The 13,418-nt window shown below is 33.7% G+C and overlaps 1 protein-coding gene across 1 annotated transcript; it reads right to left on the reverse strand.

The window, feature by feature from the left end:
• Window positions 1-205: 205 nt before the first annotated feature.
• Window positions 206-2,407, reverse strand: LOC125673712 (uncharacterized). Its single transcript, XM_048910482.2, has 5 exons — window positions 2,287-2,407; window positions 1,734-2,026; window positions 1,317-1,466; window positions 1,019-1,177; window positions 206-821 (listed from the first exon to the last, which is right to left on the reverse strand). The coding sequence occupies exons 1-5, from the start codon at window positions 2,287-2,289 to the stop codon at window positions 587-589; spliced, it is 840 nt and encodes a 279-aa protein (XP_048766439.1). The 5' UTR covers window positions 2,290-2,407; the 3' UTR covers window positions 206-586.
• Between the last annotated feature and the right edge of the window lie 11,011 nt (window positions 2,408-13,418).

Raw genomic sequence — 13,418 nt, forward strand, 5'->3', positions numbered from 1 at the left:
TAAGAGGGACGTTTCGGAGTCCCATTTAACTCCCCTTTCCTCCAAGTTTACATTCTGTAATATTGAGATACTTGTCGACTGTAGTGATGTAAGAGGGACGTTTGGGAGTCCCATTTAATTCCCCTTTACACCTAGTTTGCTGTAATTATAAAGCGATGTTTTGTGACGGAGAGATTCTCGTAGTTTGAAAAACACTAAAAAATAATTTATTTCATTCTTTTATTGTAAAAATATCTCAACAAAGTAATAGGGACTTCAAATAACAACAGATGATGATGAACAAAATCACAATGAAACAGTTTCACATTTACAATTATTGTACATAACATATGCACCTACAATTGGACAATATACATTAAAGAGCAAATTAATACATTGCACGTGCCCGAACGCGATTGCTTCATACATACACTCACACGCAATATTTTAAAATCAGCACAGTATGGCACTTTTTGTGTAGATTCTTCTGTAATCAGACAGCTGACAAAATAAAGAAACAAACTATCGGACGAAGATTTCATCGTCAGCTATTTTCGAGTTCCTCATTTCGCCATCTGTTATCACAATATTAGCAGGATTTTCTTGTTTACTTCTTTCCTAGTGGGATAGAAAGATAAGCCCGAGGGTCGGGGATGACATTATCACATTCGTAACAGAGCTTGCAGCTGCAGGCAGTGGGGACATCAAATGATCGAATAAAGACCATCTGGATTTTTGGGCAAACGAGGTTAACCTTTCTGCGGACGAAGTTGGTTGGGGCACATCTGTATTCGTCTCTGACTCCGTATCCAAGTCTGCATTTGTCGATGTTTCCGTATTGTCTGAAATCAGAATAACAGTTTTAAGGGTCGCACTCAAAATACTTGTCTTAATTTGCTTCTTAAAGTGCAATATATTGCTAAAGTAGTAAAATTGTAATGAAACTGTGTAACATCTAGGAAGAATTTACACAGTTGTCAATAGACAATATAGATGCATGCAATTTTGAAGTTACTGAAGAAAGTTGAAGTCTGCTTACGGGTGAGTGCATTTGACGGCTGTGAGTTCCTGTGGGTAAGGGATGAAACACTTGTAGTTTTTGCCGTTGTAATTGTGCCAGATTGCCTCAGATGACAATCGTACGTGGGTAGTCTTACAGACGGGGGCAAGCTTGTACTTAGTGATCTGCACGGCGTCCCTAGAAGAAAATGATTAACATCCAATTATTCTACGTCATCGATTTCACTAATAGAAATAGAATGAATGGCCAGGCATGAAAGAAATAGGTATATTATAGGGACTGTTGACTGTCCATTGCTTTAACGTTAATGACTTACTCGTATTTGTAGAGGTCAGAGAAGCATTGAGAGAAATCCATATCTAATCCGGAGTATTTATCAGTCTCCAGGGCGTTGTAGGTTTGTGTGTAGTATGCAACAGCCTGGGGGTCGTTATTGGGATTGGTGAAAGCAGTATACAGGGGTTGTCTGCAATACAAGAAATACGTCAATACTGGGTATCATTGAATTTTGAAATCACTATGGAATACACATATTCCTAGTTGAGGCACCTAGTTGAGGTACCTAGTTGAGGTACCTAATACTGTAACGGTGGAGGAGCCTGAATGAATATACAATCAATGCTCTACTTAAATCGTTATGTTCACTTAAAGTATGCGTGATTTCTCTGTAGATTTTTAAATTTACCTTGGAGACAATTTTCTTGATATTTAGAGAGGAAACTTGATCACTCACTGTGCATAATAAGGAAATTCTGGAAGCGGGATGAAGAATCTGTCTGTGTCGTTAGCTGGCCATGTTGCCGGAAGCTTGTTCTTAGGGCAGACGAAACTCTGGTCAAAGATGGCGTCCGCATTGTAATGAGTGGCTGCGCGACATTGCTTCATTTTGATGGGGAGTCTCATGACGTCAGCAAATGGATTAGACTTGATACCGACGAGTCGCGGGTCCCCCAGGACTGGCGATCCCGGACCGTACTGTAGAGATTGCACTGTAGCAGCGAGTGCAAAGGCGACAAAGTAAAACATCTGGAAAAGGGAATAGCATGTTATTGTTTATTTCATTCACCATTAGAGGCTGTACTATAAACATTGAACCATTTCTTTAAATGAAGAAAACGGCAAGTAAAGTTACATAAATTTTCATAGTTTTGGGGGGAGGGGATTAATTAAGTTTAGTTAGTATTCTTGCTTTATAATTCATGTGATTAATTTCGTTTTAGTGAGTTATTAGAAATTTAAAAAAAACATTCTAAAATATATTTTTTAGAAATAATACTTTCTCTTACCATCTTGCCAAGGTAGTTCTGTTCTTAACCAAATAGCTTGGTTGTTGTGTCGATGTAGAGCGTTTCTCCGGCTTTTATACCTCCTGCAGAAGGAGGAAACCTGCGAATCATTTGTCATTCAGTCAATTTCACGCATGGCTGGGTGACAGACACACGTCAGTGAAATGTACTACACTTTGGTGGTTTACCGCCTCGGGGCCAGCGATTGTGTTAGCAACATACGCATGGATCGCCTGACGTCATGCTCATGAATGTTGTCAAACAAACGGGCTTTACAGAACCTTATTTTGGGATCTGATCCCACATTAAGGAAGGAAATGCATATTTTGGTCGATATTATAATTCATGATCGTGTATGGCAATAAACGTTCGTTTTGGTCAGCGTTTCACATGTCGTTTTGAGAAATCACAGGTAAAAATAAATGGATGGCGATAAAATTGTACTGTCCTTTTTGTATGATGCTACGGAATATCCAGCAAACTAAGAAATTGTGTTTGTTGATTTCTATTTCACTGAACGGCGCAGTAGAAAATCAAAATCGTGCATTGTAATCGTGTTATAATTGTGAGTATCTATGCAGTATTAGAAATATGATATGCAAAATGAATTTATAAATAAACAATTTTCTCACAAAACAAATCTGAAAACAACACACAGGGATCGCAGAGAGAGAGGGGGGGGGGGGGGAGGGGGAATAAACACTAGCCCTATAGCATTTCAATAGATATATAGCAATCTAATATCAGCTGACAATAACAGTTAATTTCATTGAATCTTTAGTCAAATGAGAAATGACTATGAACTACAAGAGTATATCCCGCAGTTATGCGATAAAACTTCACAAAACATTTAATCTATGTACACCCTTTAGAAATTCAAACTGGTAGATATTGAAAACCGTGTATACTGACAGATTCTCCATTCTGCATGTAGTAGAGGATAAATTACATCTTTAATGTCTGTACTAATTATTAAAAAAAAAACAAGAAATTTCTCAAACATTGTCTGCAAGTTTACCGATCATAATTTTGTGGGGAAAATTATATAACTTCAAACTAGGAATTCACAAGAGTGTTTTGAATACGGTCTCAATGTACAAACTGTGTAGTATTACAGGCCATAAAACATGTTATATATGTTTCTGTATCTCAATATCTGTGCACTAATACCCAGTCTTGTAATTATTACTGTAAAGGGGTACTATTCTTTTGGGTTTCATTTTCGCTATATTCGTGATTTTATTAACAATCGCAAAAATAAAACCTTTGCAAAGTCCTCTTCAAAGTATTTCGACGTATATGTCCCTGCATGAGAAGAGGTTTATCCGTGAAATTTGAACCATCATGAAATACTAAAAAATCATGAAAATTTAGTCCCATGAAATTAAAACCCTTTACAGTATCAATTTTGTGGGGAAATAATAATTGATCTTAGTATCCTATACTTCATTTCTGTAATATTGTGATAAAATAATTATTACTGTCAGTATTGTGTAATATTGAGATAAAATAATTATAACTGTCAGTATTTTGTAATATTGAGATAAGATATTTATTATTGTCAGTATTGTGTAATATTGAGATAAAATACTTATTATTGTCAGCATTCTGTAATATTGAGATAAAATAATTATTAGTGACAGTATTGTGTAATATTGAGATAAAAGAATTATTAGTGACAGTATTGTGTAATATTGAGATAAAATACTTCTAATTGTCAGTATTCTGTAATATTGAGATAAAATATTTATTATTGTCAGTATTGTGTAATATGGAGATAAAATACTTATTATCGTCAAAATTGTGTAACATTGAAAAAAATTCTTCTTTGTGACAATATTGCGTAATATTGAGATAAAATACTTATTATTGTCAGTATTCTGTAATATGGAGACAAAATACTTATTATTGACAGTATTCTGTAATATTGTGATAAAATACTTATTATTGTCAGTATTGTGCAATATTGAGGTAAAATAATCATTATTGTAGGTATTGTGTAATGTTGATATAAAATACCTATTAGTGACAGTATTGTGTAATATTGAGATAAAATGCTTATTATTGTCAGTATTCTGTAATATTGAGATAAATTATTTATTTGTGACATAATTGTGTAATATTGAGATAAAATACTTATTATCGTCAATATTGTGTAACATTGAGATAAAATATCTATATGTGACAGTATTGCGTAATATTGAGATAAAATAATTTTCATTGTCAGCATTCTGTAATATTGAGATAAAATACTTATTTGTGACAGCATTCTGTAATATGGAGATAAAATACCTATTATTGTCAGTATTGTGTAATATTGAGATAAAATATTTATTATCGTCAATATTGTGTAACATTGAGATAAAATACTTATTTGTGACAGTATTGCGTAATACTGAGATAAAATATTTATTATCGTCAATATTGTGTAACATTGAGATAAAATACTTATTTGTGACAGTATTGCGTAATACTGAGATAAAATACTTATTTGTGACCGTATTCTGTAATATTGAGATAAAATATTTATTATTGTCAGTATTGCGTAATATTGAGAAAAAATACTTATTATTATCAGTATTCTGTAATACTGAGATAAAATATTTATTTGTGACAGAATTGTGTAATATTGAGATTAAAAAATACTTATCATTGTCAGTATTCTGTAATATTGAGATGAAATATTTATTTGTGGCAGAATTGTGTAATATTGAGATAAAATACTTATTATTATCAGTATTGTGCAATATTGAGATAAAATACTTATTATTGTCAGCATTCTGTAATATTCAGATAAAATACTTATTAGTGACAGAATTGTGTAATATTGAGATAAAATACTTATTATTGTTAGTATTGTGTAATATTGAGATAATATAATTATTAGTGACAGTATTGTGTAATATTGAGATAAAATACTTATTATTGTCAGTATTCTGTATAATTAAGATAAAATATTTATTTGTGACAGAATTGTGTAATATTGAGATAAAAAATATTTATTATTGTCAGTATTCTGTAATATTGAGATAAAATATTTATTTGTGACAGAATTGTGTAATATTGAGATAAAATACTTATTAGTGACAGTATTGTGTAATATTGAGATAAAATAATTATTAGTGACAGTATTGTGTAAGATTGAGATAAAATAATTATTAGTGACAGTATTGTGTAATATTGAGATAAAATAATTATTAGTGACAGTATTGTGTAATATTGAGATAAAATACTTATTAGTGACAGTATTGTGTAATATTGAGATAAAATATTTATTATTGTCAGTATTATGTAATATTAAGATAAAACAGTTATTACAAAAGTAAAAACTTAGTTATCTAGGCTTTGTCCTCGCAATTATATTTACATAAACTTATTTATATGTTTATTTATCGATCTATTCATCAAATTCGATTGTTCATATTTAACATTTATAAAAGAAAATAGAGAAATATTATAAATTACCATCCCTATTCCTGTTTTAAATTATTTTGCTGGTTGATAAAAACACTCATGTTTGCTTAAACATTGCGCAAGATTCTACGAGAGCATTAAATATTAAGAGCTTGCATCGCCATGCACTTCAAGACTAATTAATCACAGTTAATGAGATAATACAATCCAACATACTGTTTTGTTAATGAGAGGAGGGGTGCGTTTTGCTGACAATTGTAAAAATGGCCAGCGATATGAGCGAGCGGTAGATCCGTCAGGATTAATTACAAAAACAGCAATTAAATTCATTTTAGTAATGACTTTGCGGTTTTCTTATCTTTTTTTTTTTTTTTTTTTTTTTTTTTTTTTTGGATTGCTTTTTTTTTCTACATATATTAATATTAACAATACTTCGCTATATGGCTGTGTTTATAAACACTTAGTGGGTGGCATTAACAATATCGTACTTTTGCTATGCTGTACCTTTTTTGATTGCAAGTTTTGTTTCAATTTCAATCCAAATTAAATCACATCGATCTTAATATGTTTAAATAGAAAAAAAGTGAATTGTTATGTATTGTCATTCATAGAGTAAATGTGCTTCAAAATTACGTACAGGGGCCTGTCCAAGTGGAGAGAAACCAGTTCATGGTACGGAGTTCTTCGTTTATTACAGAAGACATTCTGAATACATGTAGGGTGAGATTTAACAATAAACTCACACGTGGTCAAATTAAAACTTGAAAAGGTTTCATTTGTAGCTTAAAATTTGCACGTGGTCTTTCATTGTAACTTAAAACTTATACATGATGTATATTTGTAACTAAAAACTTATACATGATGTATATTTGTAACTAAAAACTTATACATGATGTTTATTTGTAACTAAAAACTCATACATGATGTTTATTTGTAAGATAAAATTTGTACGTGGTCTTCTATAGTAACTTGTATCTCGTACATGCTCTCTATTTGTATATATGTAAATTAAAACTTGTACGAGATTTTCTCTAAAGTTAACTTCACCCCTTCCTCGGCATCGTGTTTGCTTAATAAACATTTACGTTAGTTGAACCTCCGCGTCTTTAACATTTCCCTATTCTACATGTATGTTACCCAGTTGATTCGACGCTTTCTGTTTTTCTTTGCTTCTGTGTCTTCTTTTATTCATTCCTTCTTTTTCTGTTTTGAATGTAGTAATTTTTCCTTTTTATTTTATGATTTAATTTTTGGACTTGGTGAAGTTAGAGAGAGAGAGAGAGAGAGAGAGAGAGAGAGAGAGAGAGAGAGAGAGATGCACTCTGAAAATGGAATGTTCAATCTTTCTATACTTAGAACATACGTAAAATTGAATACAGCATGTGTTTCTTAGAAATTAGCAAAATATTAATTATAAAAAAAACCACAATACTGTCACACAGTTGTCAATATTCCGCAAAAATTCACACTCCCGTGGTCCTTAAACCAAATCCGTTTCAACTACCGGGACAAAAAACAAACAAAATTACACGTGCGTCAGAAATTCGATACTTACATACGTAAATAACTTTAACATCAATGATTGAAGGAACATTGTGTATGTTAATCACGATCACTAAGCTCGGTTGATTTTGAAAATGAGGACAAAAGAATAATTCATCGACCGTAATTTTATATTCGAATTTATGAAAATTTAGTCAGTGTGTCGTTCACAATTAAAGTTAGCTTCCAAAAACAACGGGGGACTAGTACATACACGGCGGTAATGTATGTAAATAGGTCAGTCTTTACGTCTTAATTAAAATCCTTTTACTCTGAATGGTTTTTGGGCTATCGATGGGGAATTCAAAGCCCATTACAGTTCACAAATATTCAATTTTTAAAACAAAAACAATACACGAATATTTAAATAAAGCATGCCTATACATCTTCTCTGCGTGCCTGCACTGCACGTAATTCCCAACACTATATCTTCGTGATATTTTCTTAATTGCTCTTTAATACGAATGCATGCACATGCATATGAATGGCGGTCAAAGATTTGAACATTTTGATACATATATAGATCTATGTTTGATTAATTTATTTATCGTCTGTAAGTAAATCAATTCTTTGTCAATCATCTGAATTGAATATTTAGGTTTTTAGTTACATTCGGTCGTTACTAGAGTCCTCATGGATATGACGAGTTCTGGGAGCTGTAATAATTACATGCGATACACGATTATGATTAAATCTAACACTTTCTAGAAATATTACCCTTTCTGGTTTGCTTCAGTAGTGTGTTTAATAATCGATAATGATGGTAAGAAACAAGATGTATTTGGGAAACACCAGTGACCTTGTACATGTATGGCTACATTCCTAAGTCAAGGTCATCAGATCAAAATGTTTACCATCAAAAGAAAGGTCTTGTCAGAATACCTATATGAAATATGAAAAAGCCCCATCGCTGTCCATTCAACGGTTATGACGTAGGTTGAAGTTTTTGCGGACAAACATACATGTACTAGGCCTAACAGACAGACAGACTACAAACTATATGCCCCCGAATCTCCATTTTCGGGGAATAAAATAACGTTCCAGACACATTCAATCTTATTCTAATTCTAACGTAAACAGTGTTACCAAACTCCTAGGTGAATCCCTTAAATCTGAAGTAACTAAAATTCACGTTACTGAAAACGACACTCATGTAGTTCTATCCTTATAATGTAATTTCTCAACAGCAGTTTTTACATGGATGGTAATTTCTATACCCGGAGTCGTAGCAGCACTGCTAATCATGTCAATCTATAGACGGGATTGCTGACTTTTCATAGCGTCTATCTTTTTCAGTTTTGGTCAATTTGTGCAAAACCTAATTACGCAGACTAGATCTCCCTGACGACCCTTTTTTGTGTGTGTACATAACATATAGCAAGTCTACTATCTATTTTTTTTTTTCAGAATCGCCTCTGCAGAACACTTTTCTTTACCAGTGGATTAGTTTAGAGTCAATCGCACTGTATAATTCGGATTTATAAAATAGTATATCTCCAATCAATGAAAAAAGCGGGATAACTCTAAAGTATAATTTCAAGAGAGAGGGGGGGAGCAGGGAAAACAAAATGCTGTACGAATGGATGAGTTATTTCCAAACTTAGGCATGCTTTTTGGTTATCAGGGATTTTAACTACCTCGTCAGAGCCTCCCTTACCCACCCTTCTCCCATCCCTTCACTTTAATTTCAATTCTGAGAATACTGGGTATTTATTGGACTGCTAATTCTCTCCAGATTCAGAACGCTACACAACTCACAGACAGCTGTACAGACAGTGGGGAAAAACAACCGAACCACTGGCTGTTATTATTATTATTATCTTATTCATTTATAAAGCGCAAAATTACATATAGTTTCTATGCGCTGTACAATGTTTGTGCTAATAATCAATGATAATACACTAATAAAAGACCTGCAAGAGCTATAAAGGAAATGATAAAACAGTAGAAAGATATTGAATAAAACATGGTTGTAAGATGACAAGGTGGTTGACTTACAACTGGCACACGGGTAGTTGCATTCGTATACTGGATCAAAATTCAGTTTGCAAGAGATTGTACATGGAATTCTTGATACTGTACTGAATGTTACATTTACTGGGTATATTCACGCTTGAACAAGAGTGTTTTTAAGTTCTTGCGGAATGCTCCATGTACTTCAAGCTCTCGAAGTTCCAATGACAGTTTATTCCACAATTGTGCATCTAGTGTTTTTATGGCTCTTCCACCGTATTTGTGTAATGACTTCTTCACTACCAGTTTCCATTGGTCCGATGGTGATCTCAAGGTCCTGTGTGGCTGGTAAACAGGACATAGCTCTCTCATGCATGCTGGTGCTGAGAAAGAGTGTAGTGACGTATGTATGGTTGTCAGCACTTTGAACACAGCACGTTGCTTTACAGGCAGCCAGTGTAGTTGTTGAAGTACCGGCGAAATATGTTGTCTGTAGAAAGTTCTTGTGAAACAACGTGCAGCGTTGTTCTGAGCCACTTGTAGTCGGTGCATGGGGCGATCGGTCATGCCAAGCAGGAGGGCATTGTGATAGTCAGGTGGGATATGACTGTTGCATTGATGACCTTCGCACATGCTTCCTGGGTGAGATGGTCTTCCATCAACATACATAACAACTTGCATTTTGCATCCAAAGTGATTATCTTTTAACATTATTCGTTTGGTAGTTTTTTACTATTTTATTCATTGATAAATCCTTGGCACAAAAGTCTAAGAGTTTTATTCTCGACAGAAAAAAGGGTTACGGAGTGAATCCCAATAGTTAGCCATCTTCAATGATAAAGTGAGGAGTCGTTTCTGTATATGGGGAGAGGAAAGTTTAATGATATAGATTTAAGGATTTAAAATAGAATTCTTAAAAAATAAATAGTTTTTGTGAACGATAACTCAACCATTCGGGCACATTGTCTGTAGATAAATTTGCATGCATAATGAAGTAAACTAAAGGGAAAACTGATTATCTAATGACACAGGGAAGACTAATTCTCTAATGACACAGGGAAGACTAATTCTCTAATGACACAGGGAAGACTAATTCTCTAATGACACAGGGAAGACTAATTCTCTAATGACACAGGGAAGAATAATTCTCTAATGACACAGGGAAGACTAATTCTCTAATGACACAGGGAAGAATAATTCTCTAATGACACAGGGAAGAATAATTCTCTAATGACACAGGGAAGACTAATTCTCTAATGACACAGGGAAGAATAATTCTCTAATGACAGACTAATTATCTAATGACACAGGGAAGACTAATTCTCTAATGACAGACTAATTATCTAATTGTTATAATGACACAGGGATAACTAATTCTCTAATGACACAGGGGAGAATAATTCTCTAATAACACAGGGAAGAATAATTCTCTAATGACAGACTAATTATCTAATGACACAGGGAAGGTGCACAGCACAGAATGAAATAAGAAGCAAGTTGGAAAGGTCACATCAAGCAAAAAATGTCTACTTTCTTTGTAAGTTTGAAACGTTTTATTTCACTAAAGGCTCCACATGGAGCATAATAGTACAAAAAGGTAAAATCAACAAAAACAACAATATTGAACACAATAAACGAAACACAACAGGAAGGTAATATCATACAAATATGGACAGTACTAACTTGATAAATTTCACAAGTCCTGTCATAGTATATTTGTCTTTACAGTTCATTAATTCACTATAGCTAATAGTATTTCGACAATGAGTTAAGCGTTTTGGCAAGAATCTACATCTTTCATGAAGAAAATAAGTACAACTGAACAGATAATGGAATTCGTCGCCTAATTATTGTTTGTTACAAAGTGTTCAGCCCTATCTGTCAGATTCAATTGGTAATTTATGGCTACTGCATCTAAAGCGACAAAAATTATACGTAAATCACATTCATCAGAATTTTAATTAGATTGAGTGATCAAAGCGAGATAACTCTACTCTTATTGTGAATTTTTTAAACGAGTTACACGAAACAGCACTTTTTCAACACTAAATTAGCGAAAATTTATTTCTGCAATAATTTTTTAAATATATTTTTAATTTATTTATTTTTTTATTTTTTGTTTGTTTTTTTGTAATTGGAGATCTAACTTCATAAAAACATATACTTTTACATATACCTTCAGCTATTTATAATAAATATCATCTGCTGCAAATCAAAGCAGCTATATCATATGAACAATATAATTTTGAATAATCTACACACATGGTAACAACGGTGGATCCAGAGGGGGTCCAGGGGATCCGGACACCCACCCACCCCATTTTTGCGGACCAAAAAGTTTTTTTATTTTTAAGTTATTCAATTCTTTAAAAGTATATATGTAACATAAAAGTAATTTTGAAAGTGAAAAGGAAGTGCCAGGAAATGCTCAGAATGCAAGATTTTGCACCATATACCCCAAATACCCGGCCTAGTGGGGGTGACCTTTAAATCAGCTTTCTTTTTTTTTTCATTGCGAAATCAGGTCTGCGTATGACGATTAGGGACCGGTCAATACTTGTTGGGGGGGGGGGGGGGACCGGTGCATTTCATATTTCCATTTTTAAAATCCCTATGTCCTATCTTCTAAGAATAAAAAAAAAATGCTGTACTATATCAAATGTGTAATGAAAAAGTGTGTAGCCTATCTAATATATATATATATATACACAATTTGGACATGAAATAAAGCATGCATACAATTCAGTATTTTTGCTTGTAAGATAGTTGTATTAAAAGTTTGAAATACTTTATTATATTTATTTTTTTTTTTTTTTTTTTTTTTTTTTTTTTGTTCATTGATACATTTGCAAAAAAAAATATAGCTGTCCTATCAGTGTTGAAAATAAAAAGGTTGGAGTCCTATCAGTATGCAAGTCAAAATGAATGTGAGTCCATTTGCATTTTGCACAGGTCCCAACTTCCCAATAAATATTGACCGGTCCCTTAGAATGACTAGAATTTGGGAAACAAGTAGAAAATTAACAAGATATTTCATGTACAGGGCGATAAAACACCACGTGATTAGTATCAGCCACAAGTTTGTTTATCACTATAAATCATCACAACATCAGTCCAAAGATTTAAATAGAATCCTGATAGATCTAGGACTGCTGTATATCCCATTAGTAGAAATACAAGAGGCCCATGGACCACATTGCTCACCTTGCAGTTCCTAGCAATACAAGTTTGAGCAAACCTATCGTTATACAAGCAGCTTGGTTCAGGAAAAAAAAAACTTTTCAAAGGTAGCAACTAAAAATTCACCAATTTTCAAACTGAACTTGACTACAAACTCATCATAAGTGACGGGCATGGCCTTTCATATTAACACATCTCATCTAAAAATACATTCTGCCAAGTTTAGTTCCCTATAAACAAAAATACGACGTTATTTTCACAAAATTTAAGAATACTGACTCTTATGTGTATGTGGGGGGTGATATTTAGAGCAGCTAACTTAAATCGTAGGGGGTTGGGGGTGGGGTGGAGCATCTCAATTTACCTCAAAATATTTTATTTCCCCAGACTTCTATTTCCTGAATCGGAGGGGGGGGGGGGTTATGGAGCAAAACAATTTACCTCCATCGTCCCCTCCCAATACTTTCGCGATTTCATAAAGCCATGGGGGTGGGGATGGGGTGGGAGCGCGAGTCCCTATTCATAACCTCCTGCTTACATTGTTCCCACGCACGTTCATTATCAAACATAGTGAGGGGGGTCCCCTAACACATCTTTACTTACACCCCCTCCCCTGTGATTTTACACGTACTCTCCTAGAAATATTAACATCTGTTTGGTTATCAACGAACAAAGCACCTTGAGCAGTGTTCAGTTTGAAATGAAAACTTTACTTGATTTCCCGTGGTTTATTTTGTACCGGAATAGTGTGAGAAAAGTTTAAAAACAGAGTTACAGTCAAAGCATGAAAATTTTGCGGGGAAAGAGTAGGTAGGCAGGGGCGGATCCATGCAAAAATTGTGGTTACGGGGGGGGGGGGGCACTTTATGAAGCAGGGGGTCTGGGGTCCGCCTTGAGGCGAAGCCCCCGGAAGCTCCTGGATATTACAGATGTTATAGGGCTTGAAATATGTCTCCTATTTAGTCATTTGTTCAATTTTCTATCATTTTTAATAAGGTGAAATTAATAAAATGACGCAAATTTTAAGGGGTTTTGGAAGAAAA

This window comes from Ostrea edulis, chromosome 3, assembly GCF_947568905.1.
Source record: "Ostrea edulis chromosome 3, xbOstEdul1.1, whole genome shotgun sequence".
In the NCBI taxonomy this organism is placed as follows: Eukaryota; Metazoa; Mollusca; class Bivalvia; order Ostreida; family Ostreidae; genus Ostrea; species Ostrea edulis.

What these genes read in the sequence shown, in the direction of transcription:
- LOC125673712 (XM_048910482.2), bottom strand. An exon ending in GAATTTCCTTATTATGCACA is followed by an intron (nt 1,467 to 1,733) that starts GTGAGTGATCAA and finishes CTTGTATTGCAG; the next exon opens with ACAACCCCTGTATACTGCTT. An exon ending in GCCGTCAAATGCACTCACCC is followed by an intron (nt 822 to 1,018) that starts GTAAGCAGACTT and finishes TTCTGATTTCAG; the next exon opens with ACAATACGGAAACATCGACA.